Source organism: Diceros bicornis, chromosome 14, assembly GCF_020826845.1.
Source record: "Diceros bicornis minor isolate mBicDic1 chromosome 14, mDicBic1.mat.cur, whole genome shotgun sequence".
In the NCBI taxonomy this organism is placed as follows: Eukaryota; Metazoa; Chordata; class Mammalia; order Perissodactyla; family Rhinocerotidae; genus Diceros; species Diceros bicornis.
The window spans coordinates 16,913,854-16,934,029 of NC_080753.1; the positions used below are offsets into that span (position 1 = coordinate 16,913,854).

General features: G+C 37.4%; 1 protein-coding gene across 1 annotated transcript; it reads left to right on the forward strand.

Moving 5' to 3' along the window:
* The first annotated feature begins 1,813 nt into the window (after nucleotides 1-1,813).
* Nucleotides 1,814-16,732, forward strand: LOC131413412 (serotriflin-like). The gene is made up of 8 exons (XM_058553939.1): nucleotides 1,814-1,934; nucleotides 4,472-4,530; nucleotides 8,304-8,423; nucleotides 11,869-11,959; nucleotides 13,128-13,273; nucleotides 14,167-14,261; nucleotides 15,067-15,155; nucleotides 16,344-16,732. The coding sequence occupies exons 2-8, from the start codon at nucleotides 4,477-4,479 to the stop codon at nucleotides 16,469-16,471; spliced, it is 723 nt and encodes a 240-aa protein (XP_058409922.1). The 5' UTR covers nucleotides 1,814-1,934; nucleotides 4,472-4,476; the 3' UTR covers nucleotides 16,472-16,732.
* The last annotated feature ends 3,444 nt before the right edge of the window (nucleotides 16,733-20,176 follow it).

Here is a 20,176-nt window from a genome sequence, read left to right on the forward strand (position 1 = left end):
CATTTCAGCTTGAAGAACTCCTTTCAGCATTTCTTGTATGCAGATCTAATGGTGGTGAACTCCCTCAGCTTTTGTATGTCTGGGAAAGCCTTTATTTCTCCTTTATATCTGAATGATAATTTTCCCAGAGAAAGTATTCTTGGCTAGCAATTTTTATCTTTCAACATTTTGAATATGTCATTCCATTTTCTCCTGGCCTGTAGAGTTTCTGCTGAGAAATCTGCTGATAGTGTAACAGGGGTTCCTTTGTAGATTACATTTTTTTCCCAGGTGGGTGCCTTTAGGATTCTTTCTTTATCATTGATTTTTGACAGTTTCATTATAATGTATCTTGGAGAAGGTCTTTCTGCATTGGAATAATAAGATGTTCTATTAGTTTCATGGATGTATAAGTCCAAGTCTTTCTCCAGGTTTGGGAAGTTCTCAGCTATTGTTTTTTTAAATATACTTTCTGCCTGCCTTTTTCTTTTATCCTTCTAGAATCCCAATTATTCTGATATTTATGTCTCTGATGGAATCTAATAACTCTGGTAGGCTTTCTCACTCTTTTTAATCTTGATTTCCTTTTCTCTTCTAACTGTATAATCTCAAAATTCCTATCCTCCAAGTCATTTGTTCTTTCTTCCATTTGGTCTTCCCTGCTGTAGATGCTCTTTATTGCATTCTTCAGCTCATTTGTTGATTTCTTCAGCTCCAGAATTTCTGTTTGTTTCCCTTTGGTAAAGAACTCATTTTCTTCATATATTATTCCTGATTTCATTGAATTATCTTTCTCAGTTTTCTTGTAACCCACTGAGTTTCTTCATAACAGCTATTTTTAATTCTTTATCAGTTATATCACAATATTCCATGTCTTTGAGGTCAATTGCTGAAGAATTATTATTTCTTTTTGTGATTCCATATTACTTTGATTTTTCATATTACTTGTAGTTATGCACGTCTGCTTTCCCTTTGAAGTTGCAGACGTCTCTTCAACTCTGCCCATTGCCTTCAGCAGATGGAATTTTATTTCTATGGTTTTATTATTATCTGAGGTGGGGTTTCTTTCTGTTTGTGAAAATGTATCTGTTGCACTTTTCTTGTTTCCTCTTGTGGGTGAATTTTTAATCTTTAGTGTCTACTCCGGTTCTTACAATTCACCAAGCGGGCTATTGGAAACCTCTTTTGTTTTCCAGAAGGTGGCGCTATAGCTCACCTTTGTAGTTTGCCCCTTGACCGTCAACTGCAGCCTGTTTTATTTTTGTGCTACCTGTTTACCAGAGCCCCTTCTCACAGGTGCAGTGGGGAGCTCACACAAGAGGCTGACAGTAGAGTTGGGGGAGATGTGGGTTTAGCTCTTGGTGCATTGGGGGTGCCCATGGACCTGGTAGTGAGATCTCCAGGGATGGCACCCTCAGAGGTTTGTGGGTAGACTTTCTGCTGAGTACAACCCCTTTAACATCCTTTGAAATTCTTATCTGCCTCTTTCCCAATGTCCTCTCTCCCTGCAGGCAAAAGCTCCCACATCACCACTCCAGGTGCTGGGGGTAGAAATAGGTTTCTCCAGCTGCTTTCCGCCCACCTGGGGTAGGCGGGAACCTGTCACACACACGTTCCTTTTCCCCTGCAGGAGAGATCACCTCTGCTGGATAAACCAGCCCCCTACAGTGTTTCCTTGGGGGAAGGGTGGTGTCAGGAAAGTTTCTCTTACCAACTCCACTGTGACCACATTCCTTCTTTTTTTCCTCCAGTGTTGTGCTGGAGTCTCCCTTCGGGAAGGCTAGACTTCTACGTGTTCTCTCTCACGCATGGGTGCCTGCTCAGGCATAAAAGTCACTTGAGTTTTTGCCCACAGGTGGCAAGAGGAGTCTAGGCAGTTTTGCTGGCTCCACTAGTTCCAGAACTCAGACGGAGCAGACGGAGGCTTGCTTGTCTGTATCTTACCAGCTGCTCTGGTAAGTGAAATTCCTCACTGGACTCTTGGAGTAAAGTCCTAGGTCCCAAAATACCCACAAAGGTGCCTTTGTTAATGTATAGTTGTCTAATTTGTTGATTAAAAAGGGGCATTAAGGAGGAACATCTTACGCCACCAGGTTGCTATCACTTCTTCTACATATACTTCTTTCTATACTCCATAGTATCTTGCTTTGTCCAGTGTTACTAACAAATTAATTAATTAAAAGTTAGTGAAATATAATAATAACAATCACTAAGTGGCTACAATATTGCAAGTGCTAAGTGTTTTAAATGAATTAACATTTAATAATAACCCTAACTGCTCATGGTTATTAATATTACCCCATTTTACAGGTGAGAAAATTGAGGCACAAAGAAACTGTATCACTTGCTTAAGTTTTCTCAGCTAGTGAGTGGTGAAGTTGGGAGAGGAACAAAGGTGACCGGCTTCAGAGTCCACCACCTAAAACACTATGTGGCTGCCTTTCCAACCTAAATTAATGCTGTGTTGGAGGAAAACTATTTTTTAATGAATGCATGAGAAATCAACAGTTTTCAGAACAAATTTATTACATATGTAAAACTCATTTTTCCCCTTTTGATGTATTTGAGAGATCTTTTCTTTCAGTAAATTGTGATACTATATTTCTAGAAAATTATTAGAACATATTATTTTAATATGGTGGCATTTGATAATAAAAATAAGGTAAAATTAATTTCCTATGTTCATTAAATCTCATATTAGATCGTACGATTAATTTTAATAAGGGAACATAATGTGGGATTTTTTTTAATATGTATTATATAATCCTTAGACTACACAAGGACAGTTTACTGAATGTTAATTAGTGAGTAATTCCATGGAATGCTATTGAGAAAAAAATACATACATCTCTACCGAGCTAAATTGTATTACACTCTCTAGACCATTTTAGTCAAGCTTAAGCCTTCCCTAACCCATCATTACTAAGACTATTAAACCTAATTATAGGAGAATTGCAATTATTAACTGAATTCTTCTTTAGAATTCAATAATGGACTTATTTAGCACTGAAGCTGGTGATAAGATCTTTAAGGGGAGGTTTTCGCCATAGCATATTACTACTGCCTTGCACAATTTAGAGTAACCAAACAGGAAAGAGAAGCGATTTGTGTTCATACATATACTGCTGTGCTGAAGAACAAAATAAGTTCGCCTCTCTTTGGACATAGAAACACCCTGTCCTTCCCATCTGCTCATCTCAGGTAAAACATTTGCTGCATTACTTAATAGTAAGAGCTATCTATGGTGGAAGGAAAAACTTTTATAGTCTTTAACTTTATTCTCAACTTTACTACTAGTAGATGAGAGTGTATTAATTATTAGGATTTATTTCAAATATTTTTTCAGCATTGCCTTGGTCCAATATACCAAATAAAGCAAAAGATGAATCATGCATGGAATATTGTGTTTGTATTTGACGTAACACTTTTTAATGGAGAGTAGAGGTAAACTGTAGTACCCTCAGGGCAAAGCTACCAGGGAACTGAGGATACTCAAAACCATGTCATACATCAATCAACTGAAGGACGCAGGCTGTCCAACTTTTCAAACAGGAGCCCTAATGGGACAATGATAGGCAACTTTAGTAGCTAATGGTCATAAAGAAGAATTAGTGCAAAATGTAATGGAAAAAAGATGTTGTTATTTATTTATTTATTTATTTATTTTCCCCCAAAGCCCCAGTATATAGTTGTATGTCATAGCTGCACGTCCTTCTAGTTGCTGTATGTGGGATGCGGCCTCAGCATGGCCGGAGAAACAGAGAGTCGGTATGCGCCCGGGATCCGAAACCGGGCCGCCAGCAGTGGAGCGCATGCACTTAACCGCTGAGCCATGGGGCCGGCCCGAAAAAAGGTGTTTTAAGAAGTAACTTTTAAAATAAAAGAGAATTATTATAAAATTAACACTTGGCAATTGTTTAATAATAATAATAATAATAGTAGAGAATTATATGAACTAAGAGTAAGAGTGTAATGGAACTATAAATCCATCATTCTTTGCAGATATCCGCTGTTATCACTTTGGTGTACAATCTTGCCAATCTGCAACTTGCCTTTTTCCAGTGGTACATTAAAGATTATCATGATCAAGAGAGAAATTTTTTAAAACAAGGTTTTAAACTAATTTCCTTACAATTGGAGATGCTCATCAGTGATATGAATTATTACAGATCAAAATTTTACTTTTCACCTTTGATTAGGTCTCAAATTCTTGTCCTTTTAAAGGTATTAAGAAAAATTGCTTCTATATTCCTAAGTTCCAACCTAGGAATGGGTAACACCAGAGTGAAGCCTGCATTTTTAGCTAAAGGATGAGGTTGATTTTTATTAAGAAAAACTGTCCATGTGACCAAGAAAATCTGTTCTCATAAAAAAGTTGCAAATTCCACAAAAAGTTATATGAGTCCGTTCCTTAAAATTGTAATAATATTTTTCATAAAGTAAGCTGTTTTTACGTACTGATAAATCTCATAAATGCTTCATTTCTTCTCAGGGACAATGGTGTTGGTTGGCATATGCTTCATGATACTGCTGCAACATGCTGCAGGAATGGTAAGGATCTGACTTATAAGATAGATTTTAAGCTCTACTAATAGCGCTGCCTTACCAATACCTCACAGTGAATGTTATACAGACAAAGATGATGGTTGCAAATCTCCTGGGATGCGGAGCAAAACGAAACATTCTCTGGTCATATAATGCACCTTGGTTCTCACCAATGCGTATCTTTACAGTAATCAGTAACTTTTTTACCTATTAACACTACTGAGCAATAGACAGTGGGTCAGCAATGAGCATCGGATGTGAAGTATAGCATGAATCAGAAGCACAAATTAACTCACCACTTGCCTTACAGAAATTCATTTTTATCATGAGTAAGTTATTCAGTTGAAGAATTTAACATACGCTTGAAGATTTAGTTTCTAGACCCACAAAAGTATGTATTTGCTGTTACAAAGCCCTAAACAAAAACAGTTCAAAAACACAACTATAATTTTGGCATCCAAAGTTTAACTCAACCCATTTCAATTTAGTTCAATTCAACAACCACTTATTTAGTATCTACTATACCAGACATACCATACCAGACATTGTGCTAAATGCTAGGGATAGAGTGATAAATAAGATTAACATGGAACTGCCCACATAACACTTCAGAGTAGTAGAGGACTTATGAGTCAACAGGCAATTTGAAAAGTATGAAAAGTACATTGTGAAAGCAAATATGGAGTTTCAAAGAATATTATTACTGAACATTTGCTATTTTTAAAAAATTCTAAGCATTCTGTATTTATCATCTCATTTAGTCCTCATGATAATACAATTAGTAGGATTTAGACCAGTGAAGAGAGAAGTTAGAGATGGAGAAGGGCAAGTATTTGAGGAAAAGTTTACATCAGGTCTGAAGTGTAATGGATGAGAGAGAGAATATGAGAGTTTGAGCAGAAGCCAGTTGAGAGCAGGAAGAAGTAAGAGAACGTCACGTTTGGTGGTGTTAGAATTGAACTGTGGGACGAGGCTGGAGTAGTAGGAAGAGGCTCCAGTCTTATGAGCCCTAAACAAAAAGGAAGTGTTTGAATGAGAGAGTGACACAGTTGGATTTGCATTTCGGAAAGATCACCCTATCCTGTGGCAGGGGACAAGACAGGAGGCAAGGAGACAAGTTGGGAACTTGCTCAGTAATGTAGGTGAAAAACTTTGACAGTGGCCTGTACTTGATTATGGGAATGAGGCTCTACTTCCAAAGTAGAAGCTACAGGACTTAGAGATTGGTTAGACATAAGATGTGAGGAGAGGGTGGCAACATCTGGTTTGTATCACTGGGTGGCTGGCGATGCCATTCACTAGAATAGGGGGCACCTGATGATGCTTAGGCACTGAGATGAGCCAAGGATGGATTCATCTGGGGCAGGTAGGTTTCAGGTGAGGCATGAATGAGCTCTGAGCTGGAGATAGAGGTTTGGGGATCATCAGCATGTAAGTGGCACTGAAACTGCAAAAGTGGAAAATGTATAAAGTGAAAAGGGAAAGGGTCCTAGGAAAGTACACTGAAGAATACCAAGATTTAAGGGTGAGCCAAAGGAAGCTAAGCTGAAAAGAAAGGATACTGAGAAAGAAGAAGAAATAGGAACATCACAAAGCCCAGGGGAAAGTGATTCAAGAAGAAAGGTGCATGCAGCATTTCCCAATGCTACTGTGACAAGTGATATAAGGAATGAAAAGTTTCCATTATGTTTACCACTGATGAGGTTGTGATGGTCTTAGCAAGGGCCAAAAGAAGGAGCACAGTAGGTTGAGAAGCAAGTGGAAAATGAGCAATTAGAGAAAGATACCAGCTTTTAGAAAAGTAACACATTTCCCTCTCCTTGCCAAAAAAGGAAACTCAATCCAGAAATGAAAGATCTGTCCTGTAAGTTTCTACTTCCTCTTACCCTCCTTGACTATAAGAACAAGTAGGTTAGGCTGTGTACCCGTAAGGTAATTTTATACCCTTGAAGCTTAGTGATTATTATAACTTGATGTCTGTATTTATTTAAACGGATAGTGTGTTGGACTTCTAAAGAACTGACGCTTTTAACAGACTGGAAAGTTATTTGCGGAAAACAAAAAGAAGAAAGTGTCTTCCATATTTCTCAAAAGAAGATAAGGAAAAACAAGTTTTCCATAGTTAGATACCATCTTTGCCAACCATGTAGGTAGATTAGTATCAAGACATGGGAAGAAGAATTTTAGCTCAAGTTTAGAAGTGCTATTTCCTAAGTGATCATTGCATTCTAGGAAAGACTCTAGGATTTATTTTGTGTCAAAAGAATTTGTTCACGTTTTGGCTTTTTTGCTCACTGATTTTGTAAGTTTAGATAGGAGATTTTTAACATGTTTAATTTCCAGGGTCCTCATCTATAAAATGGGCATAGAGTTTTAGTCAATGTAGCCATTTATTCTGAGTAATGTACATTATGGAGCGATTTCACTTATGTATTGCAAATGATTGCCGCCAAAGCTTTAGCTAACACCTCCATCATGTCACATAATTACTATTTCTTTTTTCAAGACAAATGTTTGAAATGAATGGGCTTTAATGAAGTGATATTTACAGAGGAAGGAACAGGGTTAAAGGAAAAAAGAGATCAGCGGCAGTGGAAAGCCTTCCCACTGCTAGGCCTGAGGGACTAAAGGAGGAAATAATGTTATAGAGTTTGGAGTCAAAACTGTGAGATCAAGAATGGAGGTATCTACTCCCAGAGATGGAGTGCAAAAGTAGGAAGGGGACTGGCAAGAAATCCCCTGATGCTATCCGCTCCCAACCCTCTATTTTCCTACCAGTGCCTCCCTCTGACTCAATCCATCCAGAAACCCTGAGATGAGGGAGCCCAGGTGGTGCTGGCCAGAAGAGTCAGCTTCAGGCCACAGGGCGGGGCAGAGAACGACAGACAGTATGCAGGTTGGGCGGTACAGCAAATAGAGAAGAACCAGCACAGCGTCTACTAAATGATTTCTGAGGTTTCTTTCAGTTTCAATAGTCCATAATTTTTCATGAGTAAATTTTCCATTTTTTAAAAATATATTGCCTTCTAATAACGCTCTAATTAAGACAGAAAAGGACAATCGACAATTTCTGAGGTTGGTTTAAACATAAGTATGCACACAACTCATAATCTTTATAAGATACTCAATGTAGCAGGCAGACACACCCCAGAACGCCACTCATATTTTTTAATCTAAATAACGTCTGGATATACTATAGCCTTCTTATATTTCACTATTTCTTTTTAAGCTTGAAATTCTCTGTATTTTGTGTAGATATTTCTTGCTGAATATCATATGGTTCAAACTCTGTTTTTGAGTAAAAGGTTGGAACTATTTTTTGTTCTATTGGAATTTTCTGGTACTAATTAGGCTGATGATGAGGGCTTTAAATTCTTGCATGTTAAGAGATAGGATCATGTGTAAATAGGTCTTATAGATCAAATTAATCTATTGTTGAAGGCATAAAATGGTGATATTCAAAAGGACAAGCCCAAATTCCCCACAACAATTTTATGAGTTAGACTATTTATTGATTCTCAAAGCATGGTCCCTGAGAACTTGTTGGAAATGCAAATTCTCTGGCCCCACCCAGGCTTCCTGAATCAGAAACTCTGGGGGTGGAGCCCCATAATCTGTATTTTAACAAGCCGTGGAGGTGAGTTTGATGCTAAAGTTGGAGAACACAAAACTAAACATTTTTATTAACTTCCACATTGAAACAAAGCAATTGTAGTTCTATTACTTTGATTTTCAATATTGTAACATTATCCTCACTAACTTTTTGCTTCATTTTAAAGTCAAATATCTCAGTTTCCTCTTTATCGACCCATCATCTATCAATCCAAATGGAGATTATTAATACGCACAATGACATGAGAAGGATGGTAAAACCCACTGCTTCCAACATGCTCAAAATGGTAAGTCATGTCTTGTTGATGGATCATTATCAACTAGCATTTGACCATTTAGCAATGGACATTAAACCAGGATCTACATACGTAAAATACTCTAATCTGTTATTTCACTAGAAAGTTGACATATTGGCTGGTAGTTAAATGCAGCATACTGCATTTGAACTGAAGAACATGTTGACTATCAGTGGAGCATGGAGGTATAAGGAATGGGCAGACGACATAGAAGAAACCCTATTAATTACATAACTTGAATGATTAGATGCCAAACTGCAAATTAAAACTTAAACTATATAATAAAATATGGTGCATAGGTCTGGAAAATGGGAGTCCCACTGTACAGATTTGGACAACACATTAATAGAAGGAGCATATACAGGAGATGTTGATTAGCATGGTATGGAGCCTGGAAACCAAAACACCATGCAATAGGAGATATTTGAACTAAATAAAGAATATCCCGGGAGGATATGATAGTTGACTCTAGGCTAATTACTTAATCTGGAAGAGCCTCAACTTTCTTGGCTATTAGCGGAAATGATAATTCAAACTTTGCTCCATCTTTGTGAGGAGTATTAGAGAAATATTAATGTGAATAAAATGCCAGGGACATAGAGGATACAAAATAAAAATTAGTCCCTGTTTCTCTTCCCAATTCAAGTATTTAAAGTGTCATCACAAGACAAATGAATTAGATTTGTTCTGAATTTTCTCAAAGGGCTGAGCTAGAATCAACAAATCATAGGTATTTGGAAGCCATACTATACCTCAATAGATTAAAAAAATCTATTTAGCAAGTAGTGCTACAATGAGCTGTCTTAAAAGGTACTGAGCATATATTTCAATTATGGGAAAAATGAGTATTTTTTGGAGGGGATTTCTATAATAAATGGGAAGTAGAATCTGTTATCTTTCTAGTTCATTCCATTTCTGAGACTCTATGACAGTTGGTGCTCAATCTAGGCTATAAGAAGGAATTTTTCTACTGAGCCTTAGTTTAGCTTCACTTGTGCCAAATGTAGAGAATAAATACCTCTCGACCATAATAAGAAATTGACATTGCCTTCCCAAAGATAGATAAGTCTGCTCTATTCTGAGCATTTCCTCTCATCCTGGATTGGAACTTGTTTTTTCTTCCTTTAAAGTAATGTCTAGCTGCCTCGCAGCGCGGGGTCTCCCTGGCCGCTCCCGCCCTCCGCGCGGACCGGAGGTGGCGCGAAAGGGCCTGGGCCGGGCGCGGGGGCGGGCACGGTGGGACCTGGGCGAGAAGCACAGGTGGGACACACACCTGGACGAGGAGTACGTAGAGCAGCCCCTGAAGCTCGTCCTCAAAGTGGGAGGGAGCGCAGTCACCGAGCTCTCCCCGGGCAGCTCCGGGCACGAGTCAAGCCTCTTCCAAGACAAAAACGATGCGACAAACACCAGGACAGAAAGCGGAAAAAGAGAAAGAAAGGAGAGAAGCAGGTTCCAGAGGAAGGGGAGAAAACGAAGATGAGTGAAGGAGGGTAAAAAGAAGCGAGATCCGCACCGTGCGAAGAATGAGGCCGAAAAAGAGCTCCAGTGTCAGTCCCCGGGAAGAAAAGACTTGCCTCCTGAGAAGATCCGCAAGCTCTTGAGCCAAACAAGTGGAACAGACAGCCCTTCAAGAAGTTTTGAATCGACTGATGAGACAATGACAGAGAAAAGACCCCAGTGCTTTCTTGTCATTTCTTGTGACTGATTTTATTGCTCCCCGTGGCAACTCCTTGATCATTAAACACCCAGTGGATTTTAGTACCATGAAAGGAAAGATCCAGAGCAATGACTGCCAGTCCATAGAAAAACTAAAGGATAACTTCAAACTCATGTGTACTAACGCTGTGCTTTACAACAAACCAGAAACCGTTTATTATAAAGCTGCAAAGAAGCTGTGACACTCAGGGATGAAAATTCTTAGCCAGATCTCTTCCTGTTGAGAAGCCCTACCCATCCTGTGTTATAGCGTCCTGTTGACTGGTCTCTCCAACCTCAATGGGAGGGATCCTTACAACAGTGATTCTTAAGTCTTAAATTTAGACCTTCTCAGTTAACTCTTCTAATAGCAGTGCTCCCAAGAGAACCCAGCACACCCTTCTGTGAATGTGTCTTTTAAAAGATAGCTGTTTTTGAATGTTCATTGTAAAGATTGTAAAGCAGTCATCATTTTTTTCAGTTACACACCAATAGTGGCTGTTAGTAGACGTGTTATGTTTATAAAGAATGGACATATGTAGAATCCCTCTTTTAGTCTCCTAAATAAATACTAGAATGCTGCATTATAGTACAAACAGTACTATTTGTAGCCTAGTTGTTTAGGAATGAAACTAATCAAGGTACAAGTCCTGGCTCTGCCATTGAGATGCTGTGTGACCTTAGGCAGGCCATATAACCTTTCTCAGCCTTTTTCTGGACGTGTAAAATGGGATAATGATAGTACTTACCTCACAGAATTATACCTGGTAAGTGGGTAAGCACTCAATAAATGTTAGCCATTATTAATGGCAAAGAATCAAACCCTTTTAGTCATTTAATATTGTAAAATTGAGGATTGATAAAAAGTATGCTGATTTGGAGACATTTCAATTACCAAAAAAGAAAAGACATTGCTTTCAAAGAAAAATTAATTAAATGCAACTTTTTCCTGTGACTTGTGTCAAAACTTCGAAAATTTCTCTGAGTTATTTTAATTTTGTGCATGTTATGTTAAAAAAATCCCAGTATATTCTTAATGTGGGTTCTGCTTTATAAAATTCTAGAGTGGAAATAAAAAGATTACTGAGAAAAAAATAAAAATAAAAAAATAATGTCTAGCAAGCTTCGCTTAACTTGTCTGAATTATAATACCAAATCCCTGTTTGCCTTGATTTTCCTAGTTTTTTTGTATTTTTGTATATGAGATAAGGGCGAGCATTTATTTTTCCATACATTTTGTCCTTCACACTGTTACCTTTCATTTAGTACAACACAAACTGACCAATGCTTGCTATAGCCTCTGACAGTATATTAATGTATGAAGACTACTGCAAATGCAATAGACGTTTTGGGGGAAAAAACAGCACTTACTTAGTCTCATTTCTAATTAAATGCCATAGCCTCAAGCTAGTAAAAAAAAAGAAAAAAAATTATCACCTGTGATTGTCTATCTAAAGAGCATGCCTTGGTTTTGAAATGTTTATTTTGCTGCTAAGAAGCTGGATGGCTATTTTTTTCCCTAAAATATTTAATCTGTGACCCCATATAGAAAGATACTTCCTGGTAATTAATCATTTAGGGAAGCAAGAAATGTATCTTCTGTTAGAATAATGGAAAAATAAGAAATAACTGGAAAATAATTCATCAAATAGGCATTTGTTTTCAATGTAATCATCTATATCCCCATTATCTCATGAAAGCTTCCTATTTTCATTTCTAAATGTTTTTCGTTTATTTCAAGACATGGAATCATGAAGCTGCAAAGAATGCTGAAAAGTGGGCAAAGAAATGCACCATGTCTCATAGTTCTTCATCTAAACGAAAAATTAGCTGTAAGTCAAACTTCTCCAATGAATAATGTGTCATTTTAGAAAAACTAAAAATTAACTAAAAATCAGTGAAGTAGACAGACATGGCAGTTTGGGAATGCTGATCTAGTTTTTGTTGGTTGGTTTTAACTTTATCACCCATCCCTGCGCACACATACCTTGCTTGCCTTCTTACTGTCCTTCCCTCTCTTTTTTTAAACTCTTGTCCTAAAATCTCATTACTCCTGCTGCTCCAAGACAAATAGGTAAAATGGATCTGAGTTAATGGTCAAAGGCAAAAGCTATGAGAGAGGAAAACAACAAAAAAATTGTTTTAAATATTTATTTCCTAAGTTAAGTCAATTTAGATACTCATGATCTTTATTTAGCCACATGCCGAGGTTATTCTTGAAATCTAAAAAATCTCCCACTTAATGCAGTGTGGTCAAAGTTACCAGACCACAAGTTCCTGGTGAAAATAATTATTTCTTTTAGTATAACTTTTCAGAACATAGGTGTAAATGGTGTTAATGGAGAATTGAATCTCTACCTAACTTCCAAAGGCCTCAGTTCACTCCACTCTGCCTGTGCATTCTACTCCGACCTGTCTTACTCAGTTTTCCTAGTATCTGGTCAGCCTCCTCATCATCCCACGTATGCCGTTGTCATTCCTGCATCCATGGCTTTAATGTCATCATTTTCCCACTGGACATCCCATCTTCTGTCTGATCTCTTTGCTGTCTGCTTCACACGAGCTCCCCTTATGTCCTCAGCTGAAGAGCCAAGGATTAAAATTATGTCTGAAACTTTTTTTAATATCCCCTGTATGCATATTATGAAGGCATAGCAGATAAAAAATACTTGCCAATTGACAGTGTTTATCAGTTTACTAGTGTTACCAAAATGATGACTGTGATTGCGTCAAGCTACATCATAATCACTTTGAAAATGAATTATTATTTACCTTTAAAAAAGAGCTATTCATAGATGGCAGAAAAAGTGACTTCAATTCACAGAGCCGAGCTTTTGAAATTAGATATCTCTCATAGGTCAGTCAGTGAAAGATGACTGCACATCCTTGGGAGGAGATATTGATCACAAAAACTAAAGTATAATATTTTAATAGTTTTCAATGAGAATTCTTCACAAGTACTGGTTTAACTATTGGTTCATTGTTTTTTCTAATTGTTAGTTGCTGGCTGCGGGGAGAATATACTCATCTCCAGTCGTATCAAATCATGGCCAGATGCAATCTATTATTTTTACAAGGAACTTAAATACTTTAAATATGGATTTGGACGTACTCGAGCAAATGCTAAAATAGGCCATTACACCCAGGTAAAAATGAAATGACAAAAACTTAATGTGTTTTGTCCTCTACCACCCCAGAATTACTTTTTCTCCTCAGTTTATCCTGGAAATGCCAAGCACACGTCTGAACTACGCAATCTATATGTGAGCATGAAACTGCCCTACGTTATAAAGTATGTGCTACCCATTAATATATATAAGCATCAATCTATTATCTCTTGGATACCCACAAACACTCATCTGGTCCCTGTGATCTTGATTTACCATAATGGATTCTTTTAAATGATAGTTCTGGAAATAAAGTGATGAAATGACTTCAATTATATTTAAGCAACACTTTATATGACCTTTATACGAAAGTCTTGAGCTCTTTTCTCTGGGCCAGTCACAGGACAAAATGCTAAGGAGAAAAATAATATATATATTATTTTTATATAATATACTCTTATATATGTAATTGTTAAAATTGTTGAATAAATCATTTTTTGTATTATATAAAAACTAAAGAAAAGTTATATTGGGACACCTGAGATTATCTGCACTAAAACACAAGGACAACAAGATTTTTTCTTATTTTTCCTGCAAAAATCAAATTGTTTTTGGGTGACTTTACCCTCATTGCCCAACACCCCATTGTCTACATATTTATGAATTTGGGGATGATTCATTGTTATAAGAAAGATATCATGAATGCATAAAGCTTCCTTTGATGTTACATGAAGCCCCCTAGTTGGAAGAGATATTTAAAAAGAATAATCATCAAGTTTAAATGGAAATTTAAAAAATCTGAAGCCAATATTTTTCAGCTTTTAAAATCCCCGTCATTGATAACTTCTATTAAGCAATTTAGAAACAAAAAAGCAAACAGTGTGAACATTATAAATTTAATTAAAATGACTTTTTAAACTTTTCACTTCCAGGTTGTTTGGCCCACTTCCCACCAGCTTGGCTGTGCATTAGCCTACTGTCCACATAAGAACTTGAAGTATTACTATGTTTGCCAATATTGCCCCGGGTAAGTACAGTACAAGGGATCATTTTTGGCATACGATAGGCCAAGTGGCCTGCGCCTTGAGCTATAATCCAACCCTTTCATCAATCTGAGGTTATAGAGTAGCTTCATGGAGAGCTTTGAAGGTGGGTCTTGAAGAATAGAGAGAATCGGGAAAGACAGGAAACAACAAGCAGTGCATTCTAAGGGATGATAAAGACATGGGGATATCAATAACATGGTGTATAGAGAATGGGCTCTGTGGTCCACGAGGTTCAAATACAAACATTGGCTCTGCCACTTACTAGTTGTGTGGCCTTCAGTTCACCAATAACTTAACAACTTGGAGCTCCTTTTTTCTTATCTATAAAGAGGCAGTAGCAATACATTTCTTGTAGGGGTTTTCTAAGGATTAAATATGATAAGCTATGTTAAGTACCTACCATAGTTCATGGCACAAAATAGATTCTCAATGAAAGTAATTCATCTAATAAAACACCTTATTCTGTGAGATGCTAATACAAAAAATTCTTAGGAACCTTACTACAAACCTGTCTTCCGGCTTCATATGCCTTTGGTCCCCTGTAAAGGCAGTGGGAGTAAAGTAGGAGAAAGACTTTATCTAAGGAGAAAGACACTATCTCCTTTCTTCTGCATCTAGTTAAATACTACCAATTTACCTTGAAATTGTCTTTGTGTCCAACTTTCAGAAATTTCTCCCTCCCTTTTCTAAGCTCCTGTGACTCTTGCTATATATTCCACTCACATGGCATGATCACATATTCCTTAATGTTGTCACTAATTCTGTCTTCAAAAATTCCATTGCCAGGGGAAACTATGTGAAAACCATGAAGACCCCATATAAAAAAGGAGAACCGTGTGGAGACTGCCCTCATCATTGTGATGATGGGCTTTGCAGTAAGTAATATCCATTCTGCATCTTTACGTGGTGATGTCCACATGGGCAATGACCTTACTGAGGATGGCAGTCTCAGAATCTATCCTGACGTATGTATGTCCCCATTCTGCTTCTGGATCCTCCTTTTCTTACTTCAGTGTTTTTGATCTCAGCAATAAACACAGATCTAAAAATGAAATGGTGAGTTCAGCTACCATTTGAGAGTAGTGATGACTAAAATAAGATGGGCATGGAGGTAATCATGCAGAGCAAAGTTAACCCAAGCCATAGTGGAGATGAAGTTTCCCTTTAAGTCCTTCTAGTCAGTTAGCGCCTACTTTTTCTCAGTTAGGGAGGGAAAAGCCAAAAGTATAGAAACTAACCGACTCTACAATCTCGGATAGGGTCAGGCCTGATTTGCTTCTGCCCCTAAAAAAAAAGGGAATATAAGAAAGAGAAACTTAATGTTGTGCTCCACAGTATGGCCACCACTTCCCTCTCTCTCTCTCTCTCTCTCTCTCTCTCTCTCTCTCTCTCACACACACACACACACACACACACTCACACACTCACAACTCACACACACTCAGCCAACTACATCACTTGATTTCTCCCTAACAACTGCATTTCATTGGAAGCAGGCACCTGAAAATAAGAATTTGGGGCTATTTTAAGAAAATGTTGAAGGTTCCAGTTAGTCTTCTGTTAATCCCCAGATACCACATACACACGTAAATACACACACCAGAGCCAGTGCTAGCAGAAGACGATATTCCTTCGTGTGGTTTGTTGAATGGAACGGAGGCTGGATTTGTCTTCCCTGTTTGGTACCCTTGTGCCTTTGTACAATCCATTCATCACGCAAGCAGACATGACAGCACACAGACGCGCACACATACATACACACTGGGCTAAATAAGTAGCACCTGAAATATATTGGTAATTGAATTTATTTCGGTTACTGTGCATCTTATTGGTATAGGATAGGGAAATTTATTTGATTTCATAAAGCTCTGAGTGTGTAAACTCTACATCTGCTCCATCAGATATGTCTGTTAAGCCGTTTAAGACTATTACTCTTATGTATGCTGTGAGCTTTGAATAATAGAATAGAGAGTAAATGGATTTTCCCTGAGATAATATAGTTTTGGATAACTAATAGTTTAATCCAAGAAGCAGCATTTTATTTGCCTTTTATTTCATTTTAGCCAATCCCTGCATGCATGTGAATAAGTACTCGAATTGTGACAACTTGGTCAGAAAACACGGCTGTGATACAAAAGACATGATAGAAAGCTGCCCGGCTACCTGCAAATGCCCAACAGAAATAAGATAGAACATTGTTTAATGCTGCTGTTTCTTCTCAAGAGCAACGTGACTCCACTTAGAAACAAAATTACTGTAAAAATTTCGGGTCTTGCTTTATCAGTTCACACATGTTTGAAAAAGTCTTCTATTGAATATATTCTCTTTCAGCAATTAAATTTGATAATATCTTAATTTTAAAAAGTAATAAGAACAGTAAATTTAGTAACTGTGAAATTTAGATAAAAATGTAATGCTGAATCTAATAAATTATTTAGTCATCATAGTTGATAATGTGCTTAAAGCTTTTGTATAACTCTTATGAATAAATGTGTTCAAATTTTTTTTAAAATAGAGGGTTCAGAAATCCTTTTTTTCACTAAGGCATTAAAAAAAAATGCATTGATGAGGATATGCACCTGCATTCTTGAAGAGCTCCGTTCTGGCCGGCATCTCTAGGCCAGAGCTGACAGGGCCGGATGCTGATCTCACTGATAATTAAAAATATATATGTATTATATTACATATATATAAGTCTGTTGGCAGAAACGTGAAAGAAGTTTCCATAGTGATAATTCACATACACTTACCCAGTTACTGGACCTAAACCAATTCATAGATTTTGCCTCCCCAATTGAAGGGGAGGCCGCATCGCTAGAGAAGGGACCCAGCAGTGCAGTCATAAATGTATTCCGTGAACCTTTCTTCAAGTCTTCTCTCAAAGAAACCTGGGGCCATTTATCAAGGTGACTGACACTGAGGAGTGGAAAAAACTTTTTTGTGGTTTATTAGATACTGACTTAAAACTAATACTGATCTCCAAAGACTTGAAATACCACCATAATACATGGATCAGAATGGAACTTATAAAAGTCAAGACAATGAAGTCATGGCCCAAGTGCCTCTCAGATTAGGTACAGTAGGACTGCAGACTGATCTTATGGTTAATTCTCCATGTCCAAGCTACAGAGTAGAAATCAATACACGTAAAAATTCTTAAAATCTCCACATTTGTTCTCTGACCCAAAGATTAACAGCTATCATGGTAAAAAGTGCCAAGTGGAAGCCCCTGAAACTACCCTTCACTCTTAACAAGATCATAAATCCAAAATAAGTTCAAATGATTTGGGTATTGCAGAAATTTGTGTTACAATCAAGACAAAAAGTTCAGAGGTGGTAATTGTGTCCACATCCCTATTTAACTTGTCCATTTTGCTAGTGAAAAAGCAAGATGCTTTATTGACAATAACTGTAGACAATTGCAAACTTAATGATATGGTGGTACCACTCACAACTGTGATTCTGCATATTAAATCTTTATTTTATTTTCTTTGTGAGGAAGATCAGCCCTGAGCTAACATCCATGCTAATCCTCCTCTTTTTGCTGAGGAAGACCAGCTCTGAGCTAACATCCATTGCCAATCCTCCTCCTTTTTTTCCCCAAAGCCCCAGTAGATAGTTGTATGTCACAGTTGCACATCCTTCTAGTTGCTGTATGTGGGACGCGGCCTCAGCATGGCCGGAGAAGCGGTGCATTGGTGCGCGCCTGGGATCCGAACCTGGGCCACCAGTAGCAAAGCACGCGCACTTAACCGCTAAGCCACGGGGCCGGCCCTGCGTATTAAATCTTTATTAGAGAAAATCAACAGGTTGCCTGGCACCAGGAATATATTTATAGTCTTACAATTGCTTTTCTCCTATGACAATCAGCAAAGATAATTAGAGACAGTATCCCTTTATGGAGTAAGGAAACTATCTAGTCTACTCTCCCCATAGTGCTTCTACTAGCACCTTATTCATGTAATACCTTATTTATTCCCATAGTATACCACACTACTATTTTAATAGCTTTGGCGAAAAGGATAAGGTTTTGTACATACTAGTTTTTATGAAATATTTCAGACATGGTGTAGAGATTAATATAATGAACATCCATATATTCACCTGCCAGCTTAAGAAACAAAATAATTTGTAGATTTGAAACTCCCTGTAAGTCTCCCTTATTCTTCCTGTCTGTATCTTGGATTTGTTGTTTATCATGCCCATGAACATCGCAACATCGTTTTTCCACATATGTACCCCTAGATGTATTTAGTACAGTTTTTCATATCTTCAAATCTTATGTAAATGCTAGCACACTGTACAAACCATCTATAGCTTGTCTTTTTATCTCAATATGTTTTGAAGATTTATTCATTCTGAGACTATCAAGCATACACAGTAATTAACATAATATTAGGGAATATTAGGGAAAGATACTGGTATAGATGCATCAACAATGTTGTCTTGAGTTGGTCGTGGTTTTCTATTGTTTCATTCTTATCACTTAATGACAAACTACTGATAATGTTGTTTCCTTTTGTTTTGTTACTCTACTTTGTTGTGGGATATTTGGTTAACATTACAGTATGTGTTATTGTATTTTGCATTGTTGGACTATATTTTTCTAATATCTAGAATTAAAGACATAAATGTACTGTGGTTCAAATATTTCCAAAGTAGATACGTAAATAATGTACACAATATTTGTCTGGACTATGATCATTGTTATCGGTGATTTATTTTTTCCATGGGTGAGTAGCGGAGAATTACCGTGATGGATTGAATACAGATTTTTACTGCCACTCCCGCCCAAAACCCCATTAATATTTGGGCAAAGAGATAAAAGGGAGGAGTTTCAAAACTTCGGAATCTGGAGACTCATTGGATAAGAGGTAACTGAGTTAGTGGAACAGAAAAAGTTGAACACTAATAGTGGGAAGGCTCAGAAGCAACTGATTCATGAGGTAGAACCCAAGGAAGCCTCAGGAATGGTAACACCAAGTACTTCTCAAATTGTAGGTGTGAATAGGAATGAAAAAATGAGAATGAGTTGAAAGTCTACCGTTTAGAATAATCCCTCTTCCATTCTAAGCACCCAGGGGACTACCTTTTTCTCCTCCTAATAGAAGACTAAATGTTTACTCTTTGGAGAAAACCCTTCAATTATGTAATACAGCTCAGAAATATAAAGGAAATGAATGATAAATTTAACAACATAAACATTAATCACATAACTCAGTAATAAAAAAATGATATGAAAAAAGATAAGGGATACCTAATAAAATTATATGACCATCAAAGGGATACTTTCTGCAATATGCCAAGACTTATTGCAAAGCAACATAAATAAGAAAACCCAATAGAAAGATGGGCAAGGGCCGGCCCCGTGGCTTAGCGGTTAAGTGCGCGCGCTCCGCTGCTGGCAGCCTGGGTTTGGATCCCGGGCACGCACCGACGCACCGCTTCTCCGGCCATGCTGAGGCCGCATCCCACATACAGCAACTAGAAGGATGTGCAGCTATGACATACAAGTATCTACTGGGGCTTTGGGGGAAAAAATAAATAAATAAATAAAAACTTAAAAAAAAAAAAAAAGAAAGATGGGCAAAAGTCCTGATCAGACACCAAAAAAGTAAATACAATCATCAATGAAACATGTAAAGAGGCCCAGCTTTACACTTAATTGCAGATATAGACAATGAAAAGTTACCATTTTTCATAAATCACATTGATAAGGATTTAAAGTTTATTAGTACCCAGGGTCAATGAAGAAAACAATCACTCTTTCTTATGAGAGTATAAATTAATGCAAATTTGAGGAGGACAGCTTGATGAGTTTTAAAATATACATATTCTTTGGCAACATCGGTTCTGGGAAGTTGTTCAATAGATATATTTACTTATGTGTATGAAA